This window comes from Malaclemys terrapin, chromosome 1, assembly GCF_027887155.1.
Source record: "Malaclemys terrapin pileata isolate rMalTer1 chromosome 1, rMalTer1.hap1, whole genome shotgun sequence".
NCBI lineage: Eukaryota > Metazoa > Chordata > Testudines > Emydidae > Malaclemys > Malaclemys terrapin.
In genome coordinates, this window is record NC_071505.1 from 290,344,343 (window position 1) to 290,371,827 (window position 27,485).

General features: G+C 41.3%; 1 protein-coding gene across 1 annotated transcript in view; it reads right to left on the reverse strand.

Annotated features, from left to right (window-relative positions):
• The window catches only part of VWA8 (von Willebrand factor A domain containing 8), a 264,570-nt gene that overhangs the window by 178,039 nt on the left and 59,046 nt on the right, over positions 1-27,485 (reverse strand). The window contains 4 exon segments of the mRNA XM_054013957.1: positions 10,775-10,852; positions 10,952-11,086; positions 13,310-13,441; positions 23,485-23,589. Of these exon segments, the coding sequence (XP_053869932.1) occupies positions 10,775-10,852; positions 10,952-11,086; positions 13,310-13,441; positions 23,485-23,589 (450 nt within the window).

Genomic DNA, 27,485 nt, shown 5'->3' on the forward strand with positions numbered 1-27,485 from the left:
AAACTATATTATACTGATCTATCAGAGCTTGATTTCATTGGCAAGTACTGTATTTTGTTTTTTTAAGGGGCAAGTACCCAAATAGATTTAGGCAAGAAATCTTTGACCACTTTCCCACAGAACTCTAGATGTATACATACAGAGTGTTTTAAATAAAAGTTTAGTTTCTACACACATTAACATTGCCTTTTCAATACTCCAACAAAAGGGAAACTTTTTAAAGCATTTTAAATGGAATTTTTGTTGTATGCAATACGTGTATTTGAGAACTACAAAGCTTTGAGTATAGAAGGGAACAGCAATTGTCACCTGGCATCAACTGAAGTCACTCAGCTGTAAGACTCTGCAGAAACTATAATTAAATCAGATACTGATTTCACTGATGTGAAACAGGTAAAAAATTATATTAATTTCTAAGATCCAGCAAAATAAAATACAACTGAGATATTTAAGGGGGGGAAAGAGAGGGTAAAGCAATAGAGGGACCAGGAGCCCCCATACAAAATGGAGTAGAGTTCCATATGGACTTTCTGCACCTCAGCATAGAAGGTACTTTTGTAGACAACGCAACAGCAAATCAGAGGAGGGGCCAGCATATCAGCCACCACATATATATATTCTTTGGGTGTTCCCTCATAGGAGATGCGCCTCATTGCGAAAGAGGAAATTGCAGTGGCCACCATGTGGCCTGGAAAATGAATTCCTTCCTCCTGCACTTTCAATGCAGATGATCTAACCAGGGTATAGCCCCGTAACTTTGGTTACAGCGTGGATAAAAATCAATGATTTTTTTTTTAATTTAAATTGGATGGGTTTTTGAGGAAAAACCTATCTAAAGATAGTTTTAATTAAGATACATGATAGCTCAAGTATCTCTCATCATGGAATAGGGATTATAAATTCTAATTCTATAGTATGAGACAATATATTCATGTAATGTTTAAGAAGAGTTTTGTAAATGAGTTCCAACAGTTCATGGATTAGGACCCAATCTTATGGGGTTCCAGGGGCTTCTGTATAGATTATTTAGGTTAATCTTTCTATCTACCCAATGGGACTCAGTGTTCAGTCTAGAAGATACCATCAGAGATGCGTAGTTTTGCAGTTCTCAAACTGTGGATTTGTGTCTCCAGAGATAACATGCTTGTTAACAGCAAAAATGTTTTTAAATAAATAAATACATAATATATAGAGGTGAGAAATAATAGACCTCAACCATATTGTCCCTCTGCAAATTTGTGTACACAGAGTCAATCCCTTACCTCTCTCTAAAAGTGCAAAGTTTCAAAGATTTGAATTAATAGAAGATTGTTGGGGGCGAAATAGATCTGGACAAGGAGAAGTCGTCTGCAGATAAATGTGAGAAGGGAGGGACAGGCAGTAGAAACAAAAGTTAAACTGTTTGAGCAGCATATTCCAGAAAAGTCTTGAGGTCTGTCTGAATGTAGCTTTCATTGATTTGAGATCTACCATACCATTCTCTCACTAGAAGGGAAAACCTATAATGGCAGCAGGCTGTAAAAGAGACCCAGTTTGGGAATATTTTAATGAAGTTCCTCTACCTGTGGGTAAGACAGGCATGTGTGCAAAATGCAAATAGTGCAACAAAGAAATGCAAGGCCTGGTTGCCCGAATGAAACAACATCATGAGAAGTGTTCCCTCTCAGAAGGAAGCTGTGTTGAAGATGATGAAAGGAACATGTCTGAACATGCAGGATCTTCAGGTTGGTAACAACCAACAAGAATGCACTTTTATTTAGAAATCCATGATTAAATCTAGTCTTCTTGACTAGTGATTTAAATCATGATTTAAATCAAATCCACCCTGTTTGGTTGTTTGCAGTGAACAGCATTTGGCCTAAAAATCAGAGGTGGGAAAAATATTTGTTGCTGCAGTTCCAGCTTTTGCATACATTCTTCTTACAATGGTAAATCCTTTGAACTTTAAACAATAACAATAGAATAAATTACACCATACAGCCTGGATCATTTCCTCTTTCTGCATTTCATTAACAGTCTTAAAGTAACAGGACAAAGTCTTGTTCCTTTCATGCTTCCACTGATATGCAACTCAAGGTTTCACCGTCAGTACCATAAAAACAACACATCTTTTTACTGTTGTACTTATTCATCATTTTGCTTTACTACTGAACTACTCAGTCTACACATAGAATGAGAAACATATCTTTATCAAAACAAAGGAAAATATACCAAAAATATTTCTGTGCCCTTGAACTGCCACTTATTTCAGAAATTCTCTATACATTCTGTAGTTAATAAATGCTGCACGGGAAAATGTATTATAATTCAAAATTAAATTAAATTTCACTTTATATCTGACTCCTCTTTGGGAATGAAATTAACTGTGCAACAAAGACAGATACCAATAGCCCAAATGGAAAACCTAAATTTGCTGAAGATAGAAAATCAGAAGAGCAGAATGCAATAAAGTATAATTCAGAAATAAAATCAAACTTCACATCATATTCTAAATGACTTGAATTGGATTTGATCTGGTTATGTAGAGATGAAAAACTATCTTGTTACCAATCCTCTCAATTATTCAATTTCTGTGCTGCGGTTAAAGTTATTGGTTATTTGTCCAAAGATTTTTTATTAATATTTATTTAACCTTGATTACTCATTTAAATATTATACTAGTAATATATTTCATATTGTCATACTCTGAAGTTGAAAAACAACTGCATTTAAAAAAAAATTCTGTTTTGAGCCAAGTCCTTGTAAAGCCTGATTCAGTTACAAGACAGAAAGGTTATTCCTTTTCCCTTTGGACTTATGTCCCTTTGGACTCAAGCTTTCACTGTGTTTTAAGGAGATTAATTCTTTGATTTTTTTGTTTGTTTTATTTTACACCAAATATTTCAACTTAATCTTCATACTTGCTTCATTACTCTTTCTCTGTCTAAAAGTGATTTGATAACTACCCTTATAGTGTGAATGTCAAATAGAAAGATTTTCATTAAGGATTTGGAAAACCTTTTATATCAAAAGAAGGGGATCCAAATAATCTAAAGCAGCGATTCCCAAAATTTTATATAAACTGTTTTTTAATGCAGAGATTGTCTCATGGAGGCCTTCCTCTCCCATTTTGTTCTCATGTACCATCTTTTCTCCCATTTCTGATTGCATAAAATCCCTGTAACAACTACAGCAATTGCTTACATGGGAAAGTAATTTTAGGAAAGTATATAATTTATTTTTAGTTCTCTCTGAATGCACTTAAGCAATTGGAAATGAGGAGAAGCAGCAGCCTAAGTACCATATGACCAGACAGCTCTTTCCTGTGGACAACAGTTTGGGAAACACTAGTCTAAATTACTTTTAAAAAAATAACAAAAAACAACATTCCTCTCCTGCAGATGTTCCAGAAAAATCTAATATTCAAATAGTAGTAGCTTTAACACAATTCTCACTTTGATTTTTTTTCAGAAAATAATTATCCTTTATAAGCATATTAATACTTTTTTTTTTTTAACTAAGGTGTGTCTTTCACTAAACCAGCCATTTGTTGTTATGTGATCTCAAAATTTTCTCTATTACTTCATTCCTATTTTCTTTTTGAGAAATCTTAGCAGAATGTGAGTCCAACTTGGCATCAAAAGTAAGAAACCTAGAGTCTCTAGCCTCTGAATTGCGAAGAAAATGATCATTGTTGGCGAAGCAATGGGAACTAGCTAAGTGGGATGGCTTCTATCACCATAGTTGTTAAAGGGGAGTGAGATGTAAGGGACATAATACTTGTCATTTTCATTAGATCCTTGGGAGCCATGCAAAGGTTACTAAGTAAACACATGCTCCCCCTTCTCCCCCCCTTTTTTTTTTTGGCGCGCTTTCTTTCTGGAGATATTTTAGGAAATAAAATATAGGAAATTTCATTTCTTCCTAAAACTTTTTCCTGAAGGCTACTCAATTAAACCTGAAGGGGGGAAAAAATGTTATTTCTTCAGCTGAATTTATTTCATTGCATATTTCTGTGCCTATATTATTACTTGCTAAATTATAACTGACTATGAAAACACAAAAATTTATTGAATTTAGGATTAGGATTATCATAAGAGATTTTGGCCTCTTAAAGAAGCCACAAAGACTTTTTTCCTGACCCAAAAAGGCAAAACTAGATATGATAGAGTTATTAAACTCTATATTGCCTAGTTATTGAATGAATGCATGTAGTTAATATTTGTTCTAGTATCAGATTAAATTATTGCACATATTGATATACAATGCTAATTACTTAATATCATAAGTTTAATTTTTTTGTAGAAACCAGATATTTCCTACTTTTAGTTTATAAGCTCTTAGTAATTTCCAGCAAAAACTGGATATATATTTTGGAGATGTACTTATAATTAGGCTTGGAAAGATTAGATACAATTTGTGTTTTAATGGTTCTGATCCTTTACATTAATCTTGTCTTGATTTTATGTTACTTCTATAATAAAAAACACTAGTATATATTTTAAAAATTATTTTATACAGAAAATAAATAGATCTCTATTCTGGCAGACTATACACACACACACACACACTGAATAACAAGTTTAAAAATTGTCATGTGTTTACCTTATTAATATCACTTAAATATAGCTTTATAATTCCAAAAAGTCAAAGAAATGTCTTTGCAAACTCTCTTTCCTTAGAATCTGATCTAACTCCCACTGAAATCAATGGAAAGACTCCCATTCACTTCTGTGGGAGTTGGATCAGGCCCTTTTGTGTAGGCATCACAGATACCCTTTTGAAAGTGAAAGTTTTAGCTTTCTTATTAAGTGACTGAGCTCATTTTCAGCTTTATCTGTCATGGGCTCCCAAATGGGAAGTCCTTAGCTGCCTTACTACAGATCCATACAGGCTAGAGATGGGGCCTGGAAAAATTTTTGCCTGAATCACTGGTATTTGTAGCCATATTTCTAAGTTTCCAAGACCAACTGGCTTCCTATACTGGTGATGAGTAAATACCCTGACACTGTGTACACAAATAATGAAGATTTCCCTTCGTATATAACAAGGGTCAGGGTTCATGCGTGGGTTCATTTGTCAAGCTCCAAAGAACACATATTCCCTTGTTGCCAGTTAGCTGAAATTCTCAACCTGTTCTCATATCAAACTCTGAGCCATCCTGCAGAGAAAGAAGACCAATCCCCTGGGAAGTATATACTAGATAAGTCCATTGAAAGTGAAGAATTGTACAGGAAGGGGAAATAATGCGCACAATAACCATCTTCAGAGGAGTTTAAACCTCATCATCTAATCCTGAGGTAAATACTGGAAGAAACAAGTTGATCTATTCATCACTTAAATGTTCACATATAAATGTGAATAGAACTAAACCAATAGTATTTTGTCTGAACATATGGAATGCCTTGAAGATATGGAATGCCCTGAAGATGTTGATGTGCCACAGGTTGATTTTGACTTGTGTCTCATTCAAAGCAGAGCCCTTCAGATGATTCTGAATACCTTCCTTCTGAAGGAAGATATATTTTTCATATTCTTTTATTTAAGACCTATTTTATAGACAAGAAAAAAGACAGTGCGGGAACGGGGAATCAAACCTTAACACTGAGAAATACCCCACAGCCATTTTCTATCCCCCAAAATTATGTGTCAGAAAATGACAAAAGATGGTGATGAGGGAATAACTTGTCAGACTCGGAACAGACATCAGCTGTGGATTTGCAATTTTTCCAAATATGTTCCTGTCAACCTTTCTATGTTAAAGATCTAAAATTTAAGTATGGTCCGTAGGCAGAGAGATGCCAGATTTCAGTTTCAGACAGGGTTTGCGTGAGCTGCTTTTTCTTTTTTATAATAATATTTACTTGTCTAATGATTCTTTACTTTACCAAATGTGCTCAAATAGAGAGCTATTTGAGAATACATAGTCAGATTTCAGGATGTAATAACACATATATCCATTCTAAAAGGAGTAAATATTCTTTTTTAAATTACTGTTTGTAATTTGAGATTTGCTGGCTATAATTTAGCAATTTAAAGAGAGATTTATTATTTCTGGAAGAGCTTTTTTATCTTATTTCTTTTTATTTCACTGTCATTTGAAAAGAGAATTTAAGTTAGACACTACTGAGACCTTTTCTCCCACTTCCTCCTTTCCATTCCCATGGGAGACACTTGGCAGGTCACTGGCTCTCCTCTTCACCAAGCTCAAGCAGGGCCACGATGGGGTTGGGGGCCTGTGAGCAAGAAACGCACTTGGGTCCATCCACTGAGGGAGGGAAAAAACCTGCCCCCACGCTTGTTACACTGGCAGGAGTCTCTTACAACCTACCATCTGGAATCCAGCTGCAGCAACTCCCTAGCCAGAGGCTCAGGCACTCTGTACTGAAGGGAAAAAGAGAGAGAGAGACATGCAGGGATAAAGGAAGGAGAAAAACTGAATGAAGATAAAGAGAATGAGAGAAGACAAGGAAAAGGTACTGCTGGGATTCCCAGCAAGAAGAAACAGTGGTAGATAAAAAGTAGGACCTCAGAAGCTGCGACACATGGCTACTGCAGAGGCAGAACACTTCTGGGAAGGAATATTGTGGGAGGGCCCTCCTATACTGACCAACTTTGACAGCCCTATGTAAGCTCGAAAGTCCCTCCTCACCCTCACTCCCTTCACCTCCATACAAGCTGCCACTACTGCTATCACCTGCTACCACAGCCAACTACCTCTATGTTATGAAGAGTCTTGTGATATTTGACATTCTTCTTAAAGCCCCAACTCTTTTAGACACGATTATGAGAATCTCAGCTTCCTTAAAAAAAAAAATCTCTAGCCCTCATGGCTGCAGAAAGAAACTTGAAAACATGAATTTTAAACGCTCAAAAACCAGAAAACAAATAAAAAGTCCATCTTTTCTATTAACATATCATGATTTTTAAGCCAATCTCATGGTTTTGGGGGGCCTGATTCATGGTTTTTGACTACTTGATGTTGCCAATACTGTCCCTGTGACAAAGAAGAGTGACTGTTGCTGGCTGCCCAGCACTCTGTTGAATGTTGGAGATGAAGGGGATGAAGATAAAAGAGAAATGACTGTCTAGGAAGCAGTACTACAGAAAGACATCTGGGGTTATAGTAGATCACAAGCTAAATATGAGTCAACAGTGTAACACTGTTGCCAAAAAAAAAAAAAAGCTAACATAAGTCAGGGATGTATCAGCAGGAGTGTTGTAAGCAAGACACAAGAAGTAAATCTTCCACTCTACTCCACCCTGATAAGACCTTAACTGGAGTATTGTGTCCAGTTTTGGGAACCACATTTCAGGAAAGTTGTGGACAAATTGGAGCAATAGTACAGACGAGAGCAATAAAAATGATGAAAGGTCTAGAAAACATGACTGATAAGGGAAGATTGAAAAACTTTGGTTTGTTTAGTCTGGAGACAAGAAGGCCATGGGGGACATAATTTTCTAGTACATAAAAAGTTGTTACAAGGAGGAGGGTGAAAAAAATTGTTCTTTTAATCTCTGAGGATAGGACAAGAAGCAATGGGCTTAAATTGCAGCAAGTACTTGCACTAAATCCACCTTGCATTGACATAATGAGTTGCAACATCTTAGTTGCAACTCCCTTTCATGTTTGCCCTAAGTCCCCAACCTGCTATAGAGAAGGCAAAACCCACCCCATACCTTGTCTTGGCCAATCGGACGGTGAGAGAAAAAGCCTTTCTCAGCCCCCAAAGAAAAGAGCAACTAATATAATGCCCGCAGCAAATCATGACAAAACCTGATATTTAACTACATCCACAGGAGGGATGGTGGGTGCTGCTTTGCATGGTCCAGGTAAAGATGTGCTTTTCCTGCACTGGTATGGACCTGCATTGTTCCCTCCTCTCTTCTGGCCACCTGGCAGGGGGAATGGGTCAGTGTTCCCATGATGACCCGGTCTAACGCTATCGCAGCTAGTCAGTCTGGCTCTCTATCCCTTAAATTGGCCAAACACCTTTTCCTGCAAGCCAGACACTGCTTAATGTGTAGTGAGATCATTGTCCCATGCCTCGTACAGTCAACCAACAAAGCCATCCATTTGTCAGCTTCTTGCAAAAATGTCTCTGTACCTCTTTCCATCCTTTCCCTGAACTGCTCTGTAAATCGTCAATCTTGTTCTCCAAATCTCTCCTCAAGACCCACCTCTGACACAACACATAGGTAATCAGTCAATTAATGATGGCTAGGCTGATGGACTGAAAGAGAGAGTGGCACTTACATTATCTATTTACAATGAAAAAATGTAAATTTCTATAAAAATTGTATATATTTGATTAATCTTTCTCTACTCCCTTCCCCCCTTTCATAAGTCACTTCTCATTTTAGAGTCTAAGCTCTGAGAGTTAGGTACCATATCCTTGAATGTGTTTTTCTAGAACCCACCACAACAGAGCCCCAATCCCGACTGGGATCTGTATTATATTTAATATAAACATTAAATAACAAGAATCATGACAAAAATCAAATAGTAGTCGTTTAAAGTAAATATGTAACACAATATGAGAAGATTATGGAATCTGAACAAAAACATACTCCTGGGGGAATTATATGCCAAAAAATTAAAAATTCTGTGCACAATATTTTAAAATTCTCCAAAATTCTGCATATTTTGTCAAAATAACACAATATAGTCATGCCCGTTTCAATTATTTTGGTAATTTATTTCAAAACACCTGTCAGCAAGTATGTCTGTAACAATACAGACAACAAAAAAGATTCAGAAAATTTTTTTTGACAAATAGATTCCTTACTAGGTCTATTAATACAGAACTCTGAGTATTAATTCATTTAAACTATAATACATAAACGCATTTCCTACACCACTCAGAGGCAGTGCAAAGGCTTGGGAGAGTCAAGGATAATGGAGGAGCTGAGGGAGAGGGAAGTAATTGTTGGGAAGGAACTGGGGTGTGAACTTGGAGGGTTGTTGGGTGTGAGTGGGAGAAGTATGGAAGTTTTGGAGGTTTTAGGGGGGAGGGGTTGTTAGGGAGCCTCCCCCATGCAGACCCTGACTGATTCGTAGCCTCTCTCATTGTCAGGCACATCTGCCCCTGTTCCCATATGTCCCTGCGCCCCTCCCCCATCCCCATGTGTCCCTGAATCCCCACTCAGCTACCCCCTCCCCCATATCCCCATAACCCCACTCCCAATCTGTCCCCCTCCAATTAGCCCTTGTGAACCCCAGTCTGTGACCCCCCCAGCAACCCCATGAACCCCATGCTGTCCATCCCCCCCCATATCCCATGTCTCCTGAACTGGCCCTACAAGCAGGGTGCTGTGAGGAACCCAGCTGCTTCTCTTCCCTACCTGCTGCTGGGGCTGATCCCACCTGGGTGCGGCTGTTCTCTGATCTGGCGACACAGCAGCCCCTGGTGGGCAAAACTGCAGCACCTCTCCAGCAGAATGTATTTTCTGCAGAGAAAAAAAAATTCTACCCGGGACATGAATTCTGCGTGTAGTATCGCCAGGGCCGGCTCTAGGATTTTTGCCGCCCCAAGCAAAAACAATTTTGGCCGCCCTCCCCCATTTTTTTTCTTACCCCACCCCCGGCCCCGCCTCAACTCCGCCCCTTCCCCAAATCCCCAGCCCTGCCTCCTCTCCCCAGGCTCTCAAACCTAGGAGGGAGGAAGGGAGAGGGAGAAGCAGCGCGTGCGCCGCGGCCGCTCGGGGTCTCCTCCTCCCTCCCAGGCTCTCAAACCTGGGAGGGAGGAGGAGATCCCGAGCGGCCGCGGCGCGCGAATCAGCTGTTTCGCGTGCCGCGGCTGCTTGGGATCTCCTCCTCCCTCCCGGGTTTGAGAGCCTGGGAGGGAGGGTGAGCAGCGGCGCACGAATGGCAGCAGCGGAGGTGAATTAGGGCGGCCGGGGCACATTTTTAGGGGTGGCATGGCCCGCGCCAGAATGCCGCCCCTAAAAATGTGCCGCCCCAAGCACCAGCTTGTTTTGCTGGTGCCTAGAGCCGGCCCTGAGTATTGCAGAATTCCCCCCAAAATATATAGAACATAAAAAGTAACACAAAAAAGAAGCTCCTCAAAACATAAAAGCAATTATGCAGTTTCAGCACAATAAAGAAGCTGCCTTCCCGAATGCAAAAATGTAGATGGTGGAGAACTCCATTTCACAATTGTATAGCATACGGACAAACAAAAAAAGGAAGGTGAAAAGGTCTTCCAGGACCTCTAAATATACCAAAACAACTGGCCACCATTTAGACCCAAAGGCAGGAAACACACTTAGGAGAACAACATCCAAAGACTAGAAAGAAAAAAACTTTTCTTTCTTACACTAAGTTATGCTACTTCACAGCACCAGCTGTCAGCTCTTTGCAACTAAGAAATATCATAATTTACTTTATTGAACAAATCTCCTTACACTCCACTCACTGAAGTTCTCTCTTCCTATCTCTACTAAGAGCGTGAAGTCAGTGGGAGCTGTGCTACTGACTTCATGGGAATTAGCATCCGGCCCATACACCTACCTTAGATTTTCATACTACACTCTATATAATAATGTCTCTATGTAGTCTTGCAAATTGGAAGAGACTCTCCAGCTCAGTATTCTGACAGCAAGTGAGCCAAGTATCTCAAGAACTACTTTCCTTTCATTCTTATATTACTTTTGCTTCTTTCCTTAGATGCATGATTTTTCAAAGGCTGTACCTTACACAGAGATTCCATCTAGTTTCTTTCATCTGTAACCTATGTATTTCATGTTTCAGACCATTTGTAAGGCATATGCACCACTGTATAATTTACTTTACCTGATACAGCATGATAGGCTCTATGTTGTATCCTAACATATTGGCAAACTCCTTAGCAATAACTGTTTTGCCACAGCCCTATAAAGTAAAAAATAAAAGGAAATAAAAATTAAGGAATTAGATTCAAAATATCTTGCAAGGAGGGGAAAAAAGGGAAAAGAAATTTACAGTTCTTACTTTTCCGCCTATCAAACACATATCCTTAACCATATGTGACTGCATCATTTCTGCCAACAGCTGCTTATGGCTGGAAGTCTTTATGAAAGTGTCTGATCCAAAACACAGTTTTAATGGTCTAGTCCCAGCTGGGACCTACAAGGAGACAAAAGATAAACAAGTTATATGAAAGTGGTTTAGGCTCGGGGGCAGATTGGTTTACACTGGGTCAGTAACCCTGTAACATTTCACTGGTGACTGCATTCTTGTGCTCCAGAATCTAAATCTTAAAAAAAAAAAAAGTCACCTTTATGGCTTGTGGTTGAAAAAAAAAAAAATCTACCATGAAATCAGAATCAAATGTAAATCAATGCAACGGTATTGGATTTGATTTGCAGGCAGCATGAATCAATAGTCCTGAGAGGACTCTGACTCACCTCAATAGGGTATTAACACTGAAACCCAATTACGCAGTGAGCCCTGTAATCATTTATTGCAGATTGGGGGTAAGAAAGAGGAGAAATGATCTACGGTGAACAATCCACTTGGAAGGAAATCTCACTCTGGTGTTATAAGTGGGCAGAGCTTTGCAGAATAGAAACATTTGTTTTTCCTCCAGTTTAACCCCTGCTTAAACTACTACATTCTGTTGCTCTTTCCCCACTCACACTGGTCACTGCTTCCCCTCAAATTCCTCCTCTACCCTTGTTCCCAAAGAGGCCATTCATTCCTCAGAGAAACTCCTCAATCAACTCTCAGTTCACCACAGTGCCTAATGAAGCTAACTATTTCCTTCAGAGCAGCTCTCCAATCAGCTTCTACCCAATTTGCTCCTGCTCTCCAACCTCCTTCTTCACCTCCATCGTACAAACTCTGAAGTCATCCCTCCCCAGTGTGACTCAGATCTCTCTCTGCCTCCTACTAACTCTCCTCTATTATATAGATACCTCAGTCTCACTGAATTCAACCCCTACTTTAAACTCAGCTCAACATGCGTTTCTTAAAAAATGCCTTATTTCTCCACCCAACAGACCATAAGCTTCACAGGAAGAAATTCAGACTAACTGTATATGATGTGATTAATATGAAGACTTTTGCTCCATTTTCTGATTCAACATCCTGGAATAATGTTACTAAGCACATTTTATTTGATGTGGTGGACAAAAGGAAAGAAACTACTATTGTTTTTATTTAAAGATATAGTGAAAAAATGATTCTTTCAGAAAAACGTAACTATATAGAACATACCCCAAAAGCATCACATATGCTTTGTATTATGTTATTCCATGGCGCAACCCAAAATAAGGAATCAAGAAAGTACTTTTCCACCAACACTTTAGTAATTGATGAAATAAATAGGTCATGTTGCTGAAAAAATAACCACATAGAAAACTGCACGAGTTACCTGAAAATAAAGCCTTACTTTTCCATAATCGAATACTCTCCAGTTCATAAATGACATTTGCTAAAAAATTACCATAAAAAGTGGATATTCATTGAGGATCTCAAATTCCTTTATCAACTTTGAGCATTAAATGTAGGTGAGAGTCAACAGAAAGTAGCATAACAAATTTGCAGTAGTGATATGAAACCAAGAATATAGCTCGGGGTGGGAAAACTACAGCCTGCGGGCCGGATATGGCCTGCAAGCCATTTTAATCTAACTCTTGAGCTCCCGCTAGGGAGCAGGGTCTGGGGCTTGCCCTGCTCCAGCACCCCAGCCGGGGAGCAGGGTCAGGGGCCACGCCACGTGGCTCCCGGAAGCAGCCGCATGGCCCCGCTCCGGCTCCTACACGTAGGGGCAGCCAGAGGCCTCTGCTCTGCACACTGCCCCCGCCTCAAGCACTGCCCCTGCAGCTCCCATTGGCCAGTAACCTCAGCCAATGGGAGCTGCAGGGGCGGTGCCTGCGGACGGGGCAGCATGCAGAGCTACGTAGGGCCGGAGAAGGCAAATGCTGCTGCTTCCAGCAGCTTTTGAGGTAAGTGCTGCCCAGAGCCTGCACCCCTGAGCCTCTCCCCGCGCCCCAACCCCCTGCCCCAGCCCTGATACCCCCCTCCTGCCCTCTGAACCCTTCGATACAAGCCCAGAGCACCCTCCTGCACCCCAAACCCCTTATACCTAGCCCCACTCCAGAGCCTGCACCCCCAGCCAGAACCCTGACCCCCCCCGCACCCCACTCCCCTGCCCCAACCTAGTGTCCCCTCCCACACCCTGAACTCATTTCTAGCCCCACCCCGAAGCCCACACCCCCTCCCACACCCCAATCACAATTTTGTGAGCATTCATGGCCCGCCATACAATTTCTATTCCCAGATATGGCCCTCGGGCCAAAAAGTTTGCCCACCCCGATATAGCTTGTTGAACCTGTAAATCGTTACCTGGAATTTCACTTCTTTTTCAGCAATCTGGACAGTTACATCAGCCTGTAAGGTCTTGCTTCCATGTATTTGTTCCACTTTTTTAATCCTACTGGGAAGCAAAGGGCTTTCTGAATCCTGGAGCTCAAAACGCTGTAAAAATTGAGAAATTAGTAATTATTTAATATAGAGCTGTGTTTTTAAATGTTTCCACTAAAAACATGGCAGAAATTGATGCAAGACTAATTTATTCTGAAGTTCAATATCCATTTGCTGTAAGAACCTTAATACTGGAAAAGTTAAAATGGACCTTGCAAGATGCTAACTTCAGTATGTATCTACTAAGTGTTCTCTATTCAACTATTAGCTTGCTGCTCCTCTTCTCAAAGAGATTAAACTAAGTCATGAGATGGGACAACAGAAATCCGTGAATTCCAGATCTTTGTATAGAATTTTCTGTTACATAGATTTTAAAGCTTCTTTTCTAAATAAAAAAAACCTAGGATATTCTGATTGCAAGATAGCCCTAATGATATAACTTCCCACTGCTGACTTGTTGATTTTGAAGCCAGACAGACTGAAATAAAGCTCCAAGCCTCCAGCACTTATATTCCCACACCATTTCTCTTTGAGGGCTATTATGACCACTTGGGTATTAGAAACACCCAGCTTAAAAAAAAATATGCATCAAGTTAAGATGCTTATTTAGTTTAACAGCCTTGTGTGTAATGGAAGTCGAGGGCTCCCAACACACAAGACACTTTTATTATATAGCCTTTAATAGGCCAAGGAAAAAATATTGCCTTTTTGCCCATTTTACCACCACCTCTGCCCTTCATCACTCTACGCTGTATGCAGGGGTGAAAGCTAAGTAATAGAGAGCAAGGGATTTTGAGTCAGATTTTTTAAACTACGGTTTGCTTTTTTCTTAACACCTCTTTAACTGTAGTGCCTAATGAACACTTCCAAGAGAGGATATGTTCATGTGAAAGACTCAACACGCACGCGCACAAACAAACACTTCAATAAAGGTGTGAGTATTCACCACATACATCCAAAGGCTTGTCTACACTTAAAATACTACAGCGACACAGCTGTGCCACTGTAAGGCTTTAATGTAGATGCTACCTATGCTGACGGGATGGATTCTCCCATCGCTGTAGTTAATCCACCTTCCCAAGAGGCAATAGCCAGGCTGACGGAATGATTCCACCGGGAACTTAGGTCAGCTTAACTAAGCCACAATGAGGTGTGGATTTTTCATACCCCTGACAGAAGTAATTAAACTGACTTAACTTCCTAATGTAGACCAGACCTAAGACTCGCCCAAAAGTCCTCCCATAAAACCTGCTATTTCGGAGGTAAAAAACAAGTAAAAAACCTAACCCACACTTATTTGGGAAATGATTTTTGGTCTTTTTTCTACATAATCAAGAACCAAAAAGGACCCTAACTCATTTTTAAAAAATTGGTTCCAGAGCATCTTAAATTTGGCTGGCCATCTCGGCCATAGCCTCACGTTCCATGCAGATGAAAGGATATTCCATAGGAACTAGGTTATGAAGGTTCAGAGTTCAAATATCATGATAAATATCTGACAATATTCAGATAATGAAGATTGCTGCTGTGATGAAAACATTTGATGCAGTGTTGTTGTAGCCATGTTGTGTAATATCTTTAATTGGCCTAACTTCCATGGTGAGAGAGACAAGCTTTCGAGCTCTAGGTAAGCTAAACTCTCTCACCACTAGAAGTTGATCCAGTAAAAGGTATTACTTCACTCACTTTGTCTCTTGGGCCTTGTCTACACTACGAGAGTAGTTCGATTTTACTTAAATCGAATTTTTGGAATCGATATTGCAAAGTCGAACGTGTGTGTCCACACTAAGGACAGTAATTCGACTTTGCGAGTCCACACTAACGGGGAAAGCGTCGACATTGGAAGCTGTGCACTGTGGGCAGCTATCCCACAGTTCCCGGAGTCCCCGCTGCCCATTGGAATTCTGGGTGGAGCCGCAAATGCCTTCTGGGTAAAAAAAATGTGTCCAGGGTGCTTTTGGGTAACTGTCGTCATCCGTCCATCACTCCCGCCCTCCCTCCCTGAAAGCGCCGGCGGGAAATCAGTTCGCGCACTTTTCTAGTCAGTGACAGCGCGGACGCCACAGCACTGCGAGCATGGAGCACACTGCGACCATCGCTGCAGTTGTGGCCACTCTCAACGCCTCGCAGCTTATCATACACCTTTCCCTGAGGCAGATGCAGATAAGTCAGGCGAGGAGGCTACGTCACCGCGGTGATGGCCTGAAGTCTGAGAGTAGCACAGACCTCTCAGAAAGCAGGGGACCCAGCGCCGAGGACATCACGGTCGCAATGGGTCATGTTGATGCCGTGGAACGGCGATTCTGGGCACGGGAAACAAGCACTGAGTGGTGGGACCGCATAGTGCTGCAGGTCTGGGATGAATCCCAGTGGCTGCGAAACTTTCGCATGCGGAAGGGAACTTTCCTGGAACTTTGTGAGTTGCTGTCCCCTGCCCTGAAGCGCAATGACACCCGGATGCGAGTAGCCCTGACTGTCCAGAAGCGAGTGGCCATAGCCCTCTGGAAGCTTGCAACGCCAGACAGCTACCGGTCAGTCGCGAACCAGTTTGGGGTGGGCAAATCTACTGTGGGGGTTGTTGTGATGCAAGTAGCCAAGGCAATCGTTGATGTACTGCTGCCAAAGGTAGTGACCCTGGGAAACGTGGAGGCGATCATAGATGGCTTCGCAGCGATGGGATTCCCAAACTGCGGTGGGGCCATAGATGGAACTCACATCCCTATCCTGGCACCGGACCACCAGGCCAGCCAGTACATTAACAGAAAGGGATACTTTTCCATGGTGCTGCAAGCACTGGTGGACCACAGGGGACGTTTTACAAACATCTACGTCGGATGGCCGGGCAAGGTTCATGACGCTCGTGTTTTCAGGAACTCTGGTCTGTTTAGATGGCTGCAGCAAGGTATTTACTTCCCGGACCACAAAATAACTGTTGGGGATGTGGAGATGCCTATAGTCATCCTCGGGGACCCAGCCTACCCGCTAATGCCCTGGCTCATGAAGCCCTATACTGGCGCCCTGGACAGTGAAAAAGAACTCTTCAACTACCGGCTGAGCAAGTGCAGAATGGTGGTGGAGTGTGCTTTTGGCCGTCTCAAGGGGAGATGGAGAAGCTTGCTGACTCGCTGTGATCTCAGCGAAACCAATATCCCCATTGTTATAGCAGCTTGCTGTGTGCTCCACAATCTCTGTGAGAGCAAGGGGGAGACCTTTATGGCGGGGTGGGAGGTTGAGGAAAATAGCCTGGCTTCTGATTACGCACAGCCAGACAGCCGGGCGATTAGAAGAGACCAGCGGGACGCGCTGTGCATCCGCGAGGCTTTGAAAGCTAGGTTCCTGAGTGAGCAGGGTAACCTGTGACTGTAAAGTTTGTGTACAGAGAAGCCGAACCTGCCCCCGTTTCTTTACCCAGTTAATGTTGACTATCCTCTCCAGTTACATACCCCCTTCTCCCCCCCTTCCAACACACGTTTCGAAATAAAATCAGTTCTACTTTGTTAATGAACACCGTTTTCTTTACTACTGTTTTCGCGGGAATTTTTTAAAACTGGGACGCGGATTGTGGTGCGGAGCGGGTGTAGTGTAGTGACGCAAAGAAAGCTTCTAAACTCAAGGAATGACAGGCTCCGCTGTGGTGGGCTGGTTCTTTCAACGGAGCCTGTCACCCCTCCTGATCGGGACTGTGTGTATGGGGGGGCTATGTGACTTTGCGGCAGGGGGAGGACGGTTACAGATCTCCTGCTGTGTGGCTCTGTGATCCTGCATAAGGACCGCCGCTTAAGATCTGTAACTGCCCTCCCCCGCCACAAAGTCACAGAGCAACCCACCCCCCACTACAGAACATGAAAACCACCTCCCAGACTGACCAGGGCAACTAGTCACTGCACTGTGTATGTGCCCTGCTGCTGTACCTGCCCCCGCCTATGTACCCTGCCAAAGGTGACTGTCCTGTCCAATTACCATCCCCCTTTCCCCCCCTCCTCCAAAAGAACATGATGGAAACATTAGTTAACAGAAACATATTTTTTATTATCAACTACACATGGAACTGGGAGGTGAAACTTGGACGGGGGCTTGTGTCAGGCGGGAAGGAAAGAACTTGTCAAATTTTGGGGAATGAGAGCCTTCTGCTACTAGAGCTCTCTGCAGGGGTGGAGTGAGAGTTGGCGTGGACTCTGCCGCCTCTTCTTCTGTGCACTTTGGGTGAGGGGGGTATGGGACTTGGTGGCGGGGGAGGGCGGTTAGAGATGGACTGCAGTGGGGCTCTGTCCTCCTGCAGAACATCCACAAGGCGCCGGAGCGTGTCTGTTTGCTCCCTCAGTAGTCCAAGCAGGGTTTGAGTCGCCTGCTGGTCTTCCTGCCGCCACCTCTCCTCCCGATCCATGTTTGCTTGCTGCATTTGGGACAAGTTCTCCCGCCACTGGGTCTGCTGTGCTGCCTGGGCTCGGGAGCAGGCCATAAGCTCTGAGAACATGTCCTCCCGTGTCCTCTTCTTCCTATGCCTAATCCTCGCTAGCCTCTGGGAGTGTGATGCCAGGCTAGGTTGTGAGACAGTCGCAGATGGGGCTGTGGGAATGGGAAAAAGGGAGTGAATTCCTCAGAAAGATAAATGTAGTTGTGAACAAAGAACATAGTCTTTCTCTGTGAACAAGACCATGCATAGCACCTATCACATGCGCACTCAGCACAAGGTCGAATTCTCGGCCTTCGCATTCAGTGCCTGGGGTCTTGCACAGCACATTTGAGAACCGTGTCAGGACAACGGAATTTCTGTTGCAGGCAGACATGGTAAGCCGTAGACTTGTGGCAGCTTAAAACTTTAATATTAGCAATGGCCTCATTTCACATTGAAATCAATGTCGGTCCCTGCTGCCAGCAATCCGGCAAGCAGGAACTCTGCTCCTGTCCCACACCCTCGCGGCTGTCCCTGGGAACGATCCCTTTCGGCTGCCCCTCTCCCGCCTCCACCGCGTGGCTGCAAACCAGCGGTTACAGTTCTGTAAAGGAACGGTAAAGCAGTCCCAACACTAACATTCCCCTACCTCATTCAAAGCAGGTCACCATGAGAGACATCACCCTCATGAGGATCTCTGACAGCGAGAAAGAGAGAATGCTCCGGGAAAGCCTCCAAAGACCAGAGCCGTATGCCGCCCTGCTGTGCAGAGCAATGATTCCCGAGTACTTGCTTGTCTCGTGGCGCGGCAACGTGTCGTACTACGGAGGACCCAATAAGGCCGCTCTCCCCAGGAACCTAATGCAACGGATTTCCAATTACCTCCAGGAGAGCTTCCTTGAGATGTCACAGGAGGATTTCTGCTCCATCCCCGGACATATAGACCGCATTTTACTCTAGCTGCTGTAGCAGTGACTAAACAGTAGAGCGGCTTGGGCAGGACAATCATGCAAAACTGGACATTGCTAGATTTTTTTTTCAATAGTTGCACTGCCCATGACTGAACCGTTAAGCGCCTAGGGCAAACTAATCATGAGAAACCCATTTTTTTAATTGTTAATATTCCTGTTCTGTTAAAAATAAATGTTTAGATGTTTACAACACTTACTGGCTGATCCTTCCCCAGATTCTGTGTCCGGGGTAACGGCTGGGGACGGTTGGTAGGGGATCTCTGTAAGGGTGATGAAGAGATCCTGGCTGTCGGGGAAACCAGCGTTGTGAGTGCTGTCGACTGCCTCGTCCACCTCTTCTCCTTCCTCATCTTCCCCGTCCGCTAACATGTCCGAGGATCCGGCCGTGGACAATATCCCATCCTCAGAGTCCACGGTCACTGGTGGGGTAGTGGTGGCGGCCGCACCTAGGATGGAATGCAGTGCCTCGTAGAAACGGGATGTCTGGGGATGGGATCCGGAGCGTCCGTTTGCCTCTTTGGTCTTCTGGTAGCCTTGTCTCAGCTCCTTGATTTTCACGCGGCACTGCGTTGCATCCCGGCTGTATCCTCTCTCTGCCATGTCTTTAGAGATCTTCTCGTAGATCTTTGCATTCCGTTTCTTGGAGCGCAGCTCGGAAAGCACGGACTCATCACCCCACACAGCGATGAGATCCAAGACTTCCCGATCAGTCCATGCTGGGGCCCTCTTTCTATTCTGAGATTGCACGGCCATCACTGCTGGAGAGCTCTGCATCATTGCCAGTGCTGCTGAGCTCGCCACAATGTCCAGACAGGAAATGAGATTCAAACTGGCCAGACAGGAAAAGGAATTCAAATTCAAATTTTCCCGGGGCTTTTCCTGTGTGGCTGTTCAGAGCATCCGAGCTCGTACTGCTGTCCAGAGCGTCAACAGAGTGGTGCACTGTGGGATAGCTCCCGGAGCTATTAGCGTCGATTTCCATCCACACCTAGCCTAATTCGACATGGCCATGTCGAATTTAGCGCTACTCCCCTCGTCGGGGAGGAGTACAGAAGTCGAATTAAAGAGACCTCTATATCGAACTAAATACCTTCGCGGTGTGGACGGGTGCAGGGTTAATTCGATGTAACGGCGCTAACTTCGACATAAACGCCTAGTGTAGACCAGGCCTTGGAAACATTAAAGTAAGCTTCACATTATTTTAGGCGCATTCGATTGCTTTTATTAAAACTGTGTTTCAAAGAATAAAATTGATGTATCTTTATTTGTACAAGATACCATAGCATTACAAATTAAGGTTAGAAACACAATTATTTTTTGTAACATAATCAGACACATACTTTGGCTCTTCACTCTCATAGATTCATATTCTGGACTAAAAGGCTACAAATTTTTCATGTTTAAATGTGAACTTTTTAAAAAAGCCATAAGTGTACTTTAGTGCAAAACTGCCAACAATTCTATTTTTATTTTAACAGCTGAACCAATTTCAACCATCACTAAACATTGGAAGAAGCACAGAAAAAAGCTGAGAATGTGCATTCTGAGTTTCATCTTGAACTAAGATTTTAATTGGCAAGTTAGAGACCCTGATGCAAAGTTAACTGAAGTAAACAAAAAGACTCCCATTGAGTTCAATAGACTTTGGATCAGGTCCAAAGCTATTTCCACATGCAATGCTGACAGACTCTTATAATTACAGCATCATTTCCAGGTGCAATTATAACAAGGGAAGGAAACGTTCTATTTCTTCACATTTCTCAAATACAGATTGCTATCTAATGCTCTGGGTGCCAACAGCATAAATTAAAAATAACAACATAAAGAAAGGATTGCCCATGAATATATTAAAGTTTCAATCACCAGACTCCTTAAAGTTTCAATCATTACTCAAAAAATTAATTGAAATTAAAGAGAATACTGACTATGTAACAGATAAAGCTCAAAATGGGTACACACCCCCAAATCACATTCAAGAATAAGGTAACCAACTCCTTAAGGACCTACCTATATAACATGTAAGGGGGAAAAAAGCATTATCATGTGTGACTTCAATCTGAATAACAATGCTGGAGGTTAGAGCTGGTAGGGAATTTTTCAATGAAATTTCTTTTCATCAGCGATAGGTTAACAGAAACCAAAACTTTTCACAGTAAATGGTCAGTTTCAATGAATTTCTTGACTCGAAAAAATGTTGAAAATAGTTTCAGAATTGACATTTTATACATGAAAAATTCCAGTCTTCCAGTTTAAAATGAATTTCTGTATCGAAATCTAAGCTAATTATAATAAAAAATAAAAATGGCCAAAACTGAAACATTCTGATTGATCTGAATTAATTATTTTTTTCCTGGATTTTTCAGTTCACAAAAATGTCCAAGCTTGACTTTTTGTCCCAATTAGAAACAGAAAAAAACCATTTCCTGCCCGACTCAACCGGAAGTCTTAAGCTGCTAACAGTAAAACGTCTTTGGAATTTCTAAGTAGTATAAATGACAATTACCTAACTCACAAAGCATTGCATCTAATATAAAAGGAATTCTATATTAGACCTCATATTGTCAGATAAAGAGGAAGTGATCTTAGAATTAAAAGTTAATGGTTGCTTTGGTGCAAGTGATCATGATTTAACTATACTTGTTATGTGCAAACACAATAAAGTTCCAACCAGTAATATCTATATGGGGCACCTTTAAAAGGACCAGTTTCACAAAGCTGGAAACAATTATGAGCCAAATCAGCTGGGAGAATTTAAACAGAAAAAATATAACTGTTAACTGAGAGATGTTGAAATACATTTTACTGAATTCCCAAAAAAAAACACAACTGAGGAAGAACACTACACAGGTTAAAAACCAGACTGGCTTAGAGATGTGAAAGAAGCAATAAATAAATTTAAAAAGTGGAAGAAAGGAGAGGTTGATAGCAATGAATATAAATTAAACCTAGAAATTGTAGAAATTGATAAAGGAAGCAAAAGGGCACAAGGAAATATCTACAACTAACAGAGCTAAAGACAATAAGAAATGTTTTTTTAGTGTATCAGGGCAAAAGTACCCTAATGGTATTGATCCATTATGAGATGGAAAAGGTAAAATGGTCAATAATAATGCAGAAAAGACAAACGTGTTCAATAAATATTTCTGTTCCATATATGGGGAAAAAAAACAGATGATGTATGCATATCCTATGATGAAATACTTTCCATTCCAGCATTAACTAAGCAGGATATTAAATACCCACTATTACAAATTAAGACATTTTAAAGTCAAGAGGTACACATTACTTATACTCAAGGGTTTTAAAAGACCTCTCCAAGGACCTCTCTGAACAGTTAATATTGATTTAAATAGATCCTGGAAAACTGGGAAAGTTCCAGATGACTGGAAAAACATGCCAAAAAGGGCAAATGGAATGACCCAGGTAATTATAGGGCTGTCAGCCTGACACTGAACCTGGGCAAAATAATGGAACACCTGATACAGGACTCAATTAATAAAGAATTAAAAAAGGGTAATATAATTAATGCCAACCACATATGTTTGTGGAAAATAGATCTTGTCAAACAATCTTGATACTCTCTGATGAAATTACAAGTTTGAGTGGTAAAGGTAACAGTGCTGATGCAATGCATCTAGACTTCTGTAGGGCATTTGTGTCGGTACCATACAACATTTTTATTAAAACCTAGAACAATACAAAATCAATATGGCACACAGCAAATTTATCAAAATCTGGATAACAGATTTATGTCACCAAAATGTAACAGTCAATGACAAACATCACTGAGCGGGTATGTTTCTAGCTGAGTTTTGCAGGATTGATTCTCAGCCCTATGCTCTTTTTATCAATGACCCAGAAGAAAACAAAATCATTACTGATAAAGTTGGTAGATTAAACGAAGATTGGGGGAGTGGTAAATAATGAAGAGGACAGATCCTGTATTGCTTAATAAACTGGGTACAAGTAAACAATAAGCCTTTCAATATGGCCAAATGTAAAATAAAAAAGAATGTAGGGCATACTTACAAGATGGGAAATTCTATCTGGAACTAATGACTCTGAAAAAGACTATGAATCTATGAAAATGCTGGAGGGATGAGAAGGTGGGCAGGGAAAAGAAGAGAGATAAAATAAGCATTTTCTCTCTTTTTTCCCCCCCCGTTTGATGGTTTTTGTTCAGCATTATTTCAGAAAGCTCTATAGATTAACTGAAGGTTTAACAGACACAAATGCCCATAAAGATAAACAAACTAGTAGAATTATCATGAGACATTCAATATTTTTCATGTGAAATAATTTAATTACAATTAATTTTATAAGACGTTTATGAATTTTAGAAAATGAATATTTTCCATTTTGGTGACAAAGACCTCCCTCATGAATATCTTCTCTCTAAGGCCCTGATTCAGTAAGGCACTTAAGCACATGCCTCACTTTAAACATGTGAGTAGTTACATTGTATCAATGGGACTAATACATTGTTAAAGTTATGCATGTGTTTAAGAACCTGTGAACTGTGGCCTAAATTCACTAGAAGATATAAAAACACTCATCATCTAATGAAATCTGTTGATTTATGAAGGTATTGTTCAAAAACTTTTTTTAATATCGGCATTAACATATATTATTTAAATAATTAGCATTGCTTCGGTGTCTTCTTATAATTTAGTGGGGCTATTGTAGTAACTCACTGCTCTCTGGGATTTGTATATAAAATGCACAGTACTCACTTTTAATGCATCTTCTACTGCAGTCCTGCCTTCCTTTCCTAGTAGAACATTATAAGGGTAAAGCCATTTGATTATATGCTGGACTGACATCATAGGGAAGGAATCCTAATTAGAAATAAAAATACAGGAAAGATTAATTCCATTACCAATAACCTGGAACACATTATTCTGACAACTGCAAAAGAAGAATGACAACAAACAAGTGCACCGTTCACCTTTTGAGACAAAACCAGGGACACTTCATCCATGCTTCCCCAATAGCTGTCGCCTACCTCCCCACCTCCACTCCCACTGGGTCTCATGTTCTTTTCTGATGGTGGAGGGAAGGATCAATTGTTGAAACTGCAGAATCTAAAGAATCTCAATATGAACTGAAGAATGAGCCACCAGCTGTTGATTTCTAACATCATGCAGAGGAGGCAGGGTAGTTTCAAGATATGACAGCTGCTGTCTTTCCTTCTGGTGCTCTGCACTACTTGACTCCCTTGAGGTCTTGGAAGACATCAGGGAGAAGTAAAGAGTGTTGCAGTTGCTTATTGCATATACTGGCCTCCACTGCAGACTGCCAGTGGTCAGAATCTGGTATGTTTTTTAAAAAGTCCTGTAACCAAGAAATTCAGTACACTTGGACAGTCTGTGAGCAGATAAGATTTTGTTTTTGTTGTTTCTGCTGCACTACAGGTGTGAACCGTGCTAAAAAGACAAATCTCAGCTTCCAAGATTTTATAATCCAGGTTAGACAAAGTGAGAAGGAGGGTCTAGATGCGCCAGTTACATCAATATACATTGTAGAGGTTAGGCATGCATCTTGTAATTGGATCTTAACAGAATTTGACTGGATTTCAACAGAATTGATAGAATATAAATATTTACTAGGTTGGGGGGGTTGTTTGTTTTTTACTTAAGTCATAAATGGTGGGAGGGAAGATAAAAGGCACTTTTAGGAAGAGAGCAATGTGGTGAGGCCCACTAGACAGTGAGGCTGTTTCAAGTAATGGAGGTAACATGAAAGGAATGAAGATATGAGTGGGAGAAAGAGGTGAAAGATTGGGCGAAAGCAGGCAAGGATTGGCAAAGAATAAAACATAAAAGAAGGTGTAATAGGAAAAAAATTCAAAAATGGAGACAAGAGCGATGCAACACAGTCTTGACAGTGAGGAGGAGTATGAACTTTATGTAGAAACACAGAAAGCCAGTAGGGCGATTCAAACAAGGTGGGAAACAATTAAAGTATCAGGAAAGGAAGAGACATTTTGGCTGCAGCATGTGGAAGGCCGACAGGAGGATAATCATTTAGAATACAAGCCAACAACAGAACTACCTTAGAGAAATCAATAAAAATTACTGGAGATTGATGCCACTAAACTGCAGAAAGACACTTTCCCATAAAAGTAGATAGGAGTGTGAAACTATAAAAAGAACAGAGAAGACTCACATGCAAGACAAGATTTATTAAAAGTGGATGCAGTTTAGAAACATTTTAATGCTGAAACCAATGTGACACTTTGCTCCTTCACACTTCTCTTTTATCTTCAGTTTTCTATTTAGATCCATTTTCATATGCAAGTCGAGAGATCTGGCCCATTTCTGTCACTTCTGATACCTGCAATCTGCTTTTCTTGGGTGTAGAGACTTAACTTTGTATATAGTGATGGTAGGACTTTCAAGAAGAGTTACTGGTTACAAAATGTTAACATTGTTAAATTCTAATGTTTTGGGGTCCTTAAGGGTATACTTTTTAATCACTTCTCAAAAAGGAACTAAAACTAACAGCAGCCATAACTGTAGTAAAGTAAGGTTTTTTTATGAGGAAACTCAGCTATGACATTTAAGTTTAGGCAATATTGGCTATTAGGTACTTGGGACTAAAAAGGTTCTTTTGCCCTCCCTACAAGATATTTATAAATTAAACCGTGTTTTATTGTGACTGCTGCGCTTACTTGAATCATTATGTGTATGGCACACTATAATATATTATAAATCATGCTTACATATATTTTCTAAATATCTCCGAGCAAAGAAATGCAATGCAATGGGTAGTTTCGTTGAAGTAATAAATAAATATCTGTATTACAGAAATCTGCAGCATGGTTTAGCCATTCAGAGCAATTTATAATAATTAAATATTGATTCCATTACACTGTACAAATTTTACTTCATAATTCAATTACTGAATAGTTCAGTTAATATTGTTTAGCTTAGAAATAGGTTACTAAAAATTACTACACTTTACTTCCAACTATTTGCAGAAAAAATAAATTGTATTAGCAGTCTAAAAGAATTTGATTACTAAGTGTGAATAATAACTGATATGTCTCTGTTTCCCCCCCCCCCTTTTTTTTTTTTTTATACTAGGCAAGCCCATAAATAACTGAGTTATGGTAGTAAAGTAAAAAGAAATAAAAAGCTGATCATAGCTATGAATGTCATTGGGAATCACAAAAGGTATTATATATGTATATTCTTCAATGGGAGAAAAAGAAACTCCAGAAAATTCAAATCCCAATCACTGCTCAATTTACCTGCTCTACAGTTGGCATTCTATACAATTAAGTGTTAGACTGTGCAACTCTTACACAGATGAATGAAAAAAACAGTTGCTTACCTTCCCATAACTGTTGTTCTTCGAGATATGTTGCTCATGTCCATTTCAAGTAGGTGTGTGTGCTGCATTCACAGTCGTCGGAAAGTTTTTTCCATAACGGTACCCAACGGGTCGGCTGTGGAGCCCCTGGAGTCGCACCTTTGTGGCAGTGTATATAGGTCCCTGCCGACCCGCCACCTCTTCAGTTCCTTCTTGCCGAAGTAGATTCTTTGGGATGACACTGGAAGCCTCTTCATCTGCTCCGCAATTAACAGTTGCGTTGATTTCCAAAAAGGCTTCATTCTTTTGATGTAAAAGGCTAACGCTCACCTGACAGCCAAGGAGTGGAGTATTCGCTCCTGGTGGCTAGCATGCAGCTTAGGAAAGAATACTGGGAGAAATATGTCCTAGTTCGCATAGAATTGTCAAACTACCTTTGGGAGAAAAGCTGGGTGTGGCTGCAACTGCACCTTGTCCTTATACAAGACCATGTACGGGGGCTCAGAAGTTAAGGCCTTAAACTCAGACACCCTCCTGGCCGAAGTTATAGCCACCAAGAACGCTACTTTCCAGGAAAGGTAGACAAGAGAGCTCAAAGGGAGGACCCATCAGTCTTGAGAGTACCAGGCTGAGATCCCTGGGAGGACTGGCGATCTTACTTGAAGGTACAGTCTATCTAGTCCTTTGAGGAAGCAGCAAACCATAGGGTTGCCAAAAACCAACCAGCCAGCCGAACCCGAATGGAAAACTGAGATGGTGCACCTTTACTGACGACACTGACAGGCCCTTCTGTTTCAGTTGTAATTAATAGTCCAGGATAAAGGGAATCAATGACTACAAAGGTGGAATGTCCTTTTGTAATGACCAAATAGAGAATCTCTTCCACTTAGCCAAATAAGTGGCTCTAGTGGATGGTTTTCTGCTGCCAAGGAGAACCATCCTAACAGAGTGTGAGCATGTGAGCTCCAAGGGGTTTAGCCATGGAGTTTCTACACTGTGAGGGGAAAAGACTCTAGATTAGGATGCTGGAGCTGGCCGTGGTCCTGTGTGAGTGATCAAGTCCGGGATCAGTGGCAGAGTTATGGGCATGCCCATCGACAGGTCTGGGAGTGTGGTGAACCAGTGCTGACATGGCCATGCTAATGCTATTAAGATCATTGATGTGCCCTCTCTTCTGACCATTAGCAGGACCATGTGTACAAGCAGGAAGGGCTTGAATGCATACAGCAGGTGATCATTCCAAGGGAGAAGAAAAGCATCTGCAAGCGAGCCCAAGCTTTGATTCAGGAAGGGACAGAACTGCTGACACGTCCTGTTGTGCCTTGTTGCGAACAAGTCTATCCGGGGAAATCCCCATCGTTGGAAGATGTGGATCAGAACATCTGGTCGGAGTGACCGCTTGTGATTGTGAAAGGAC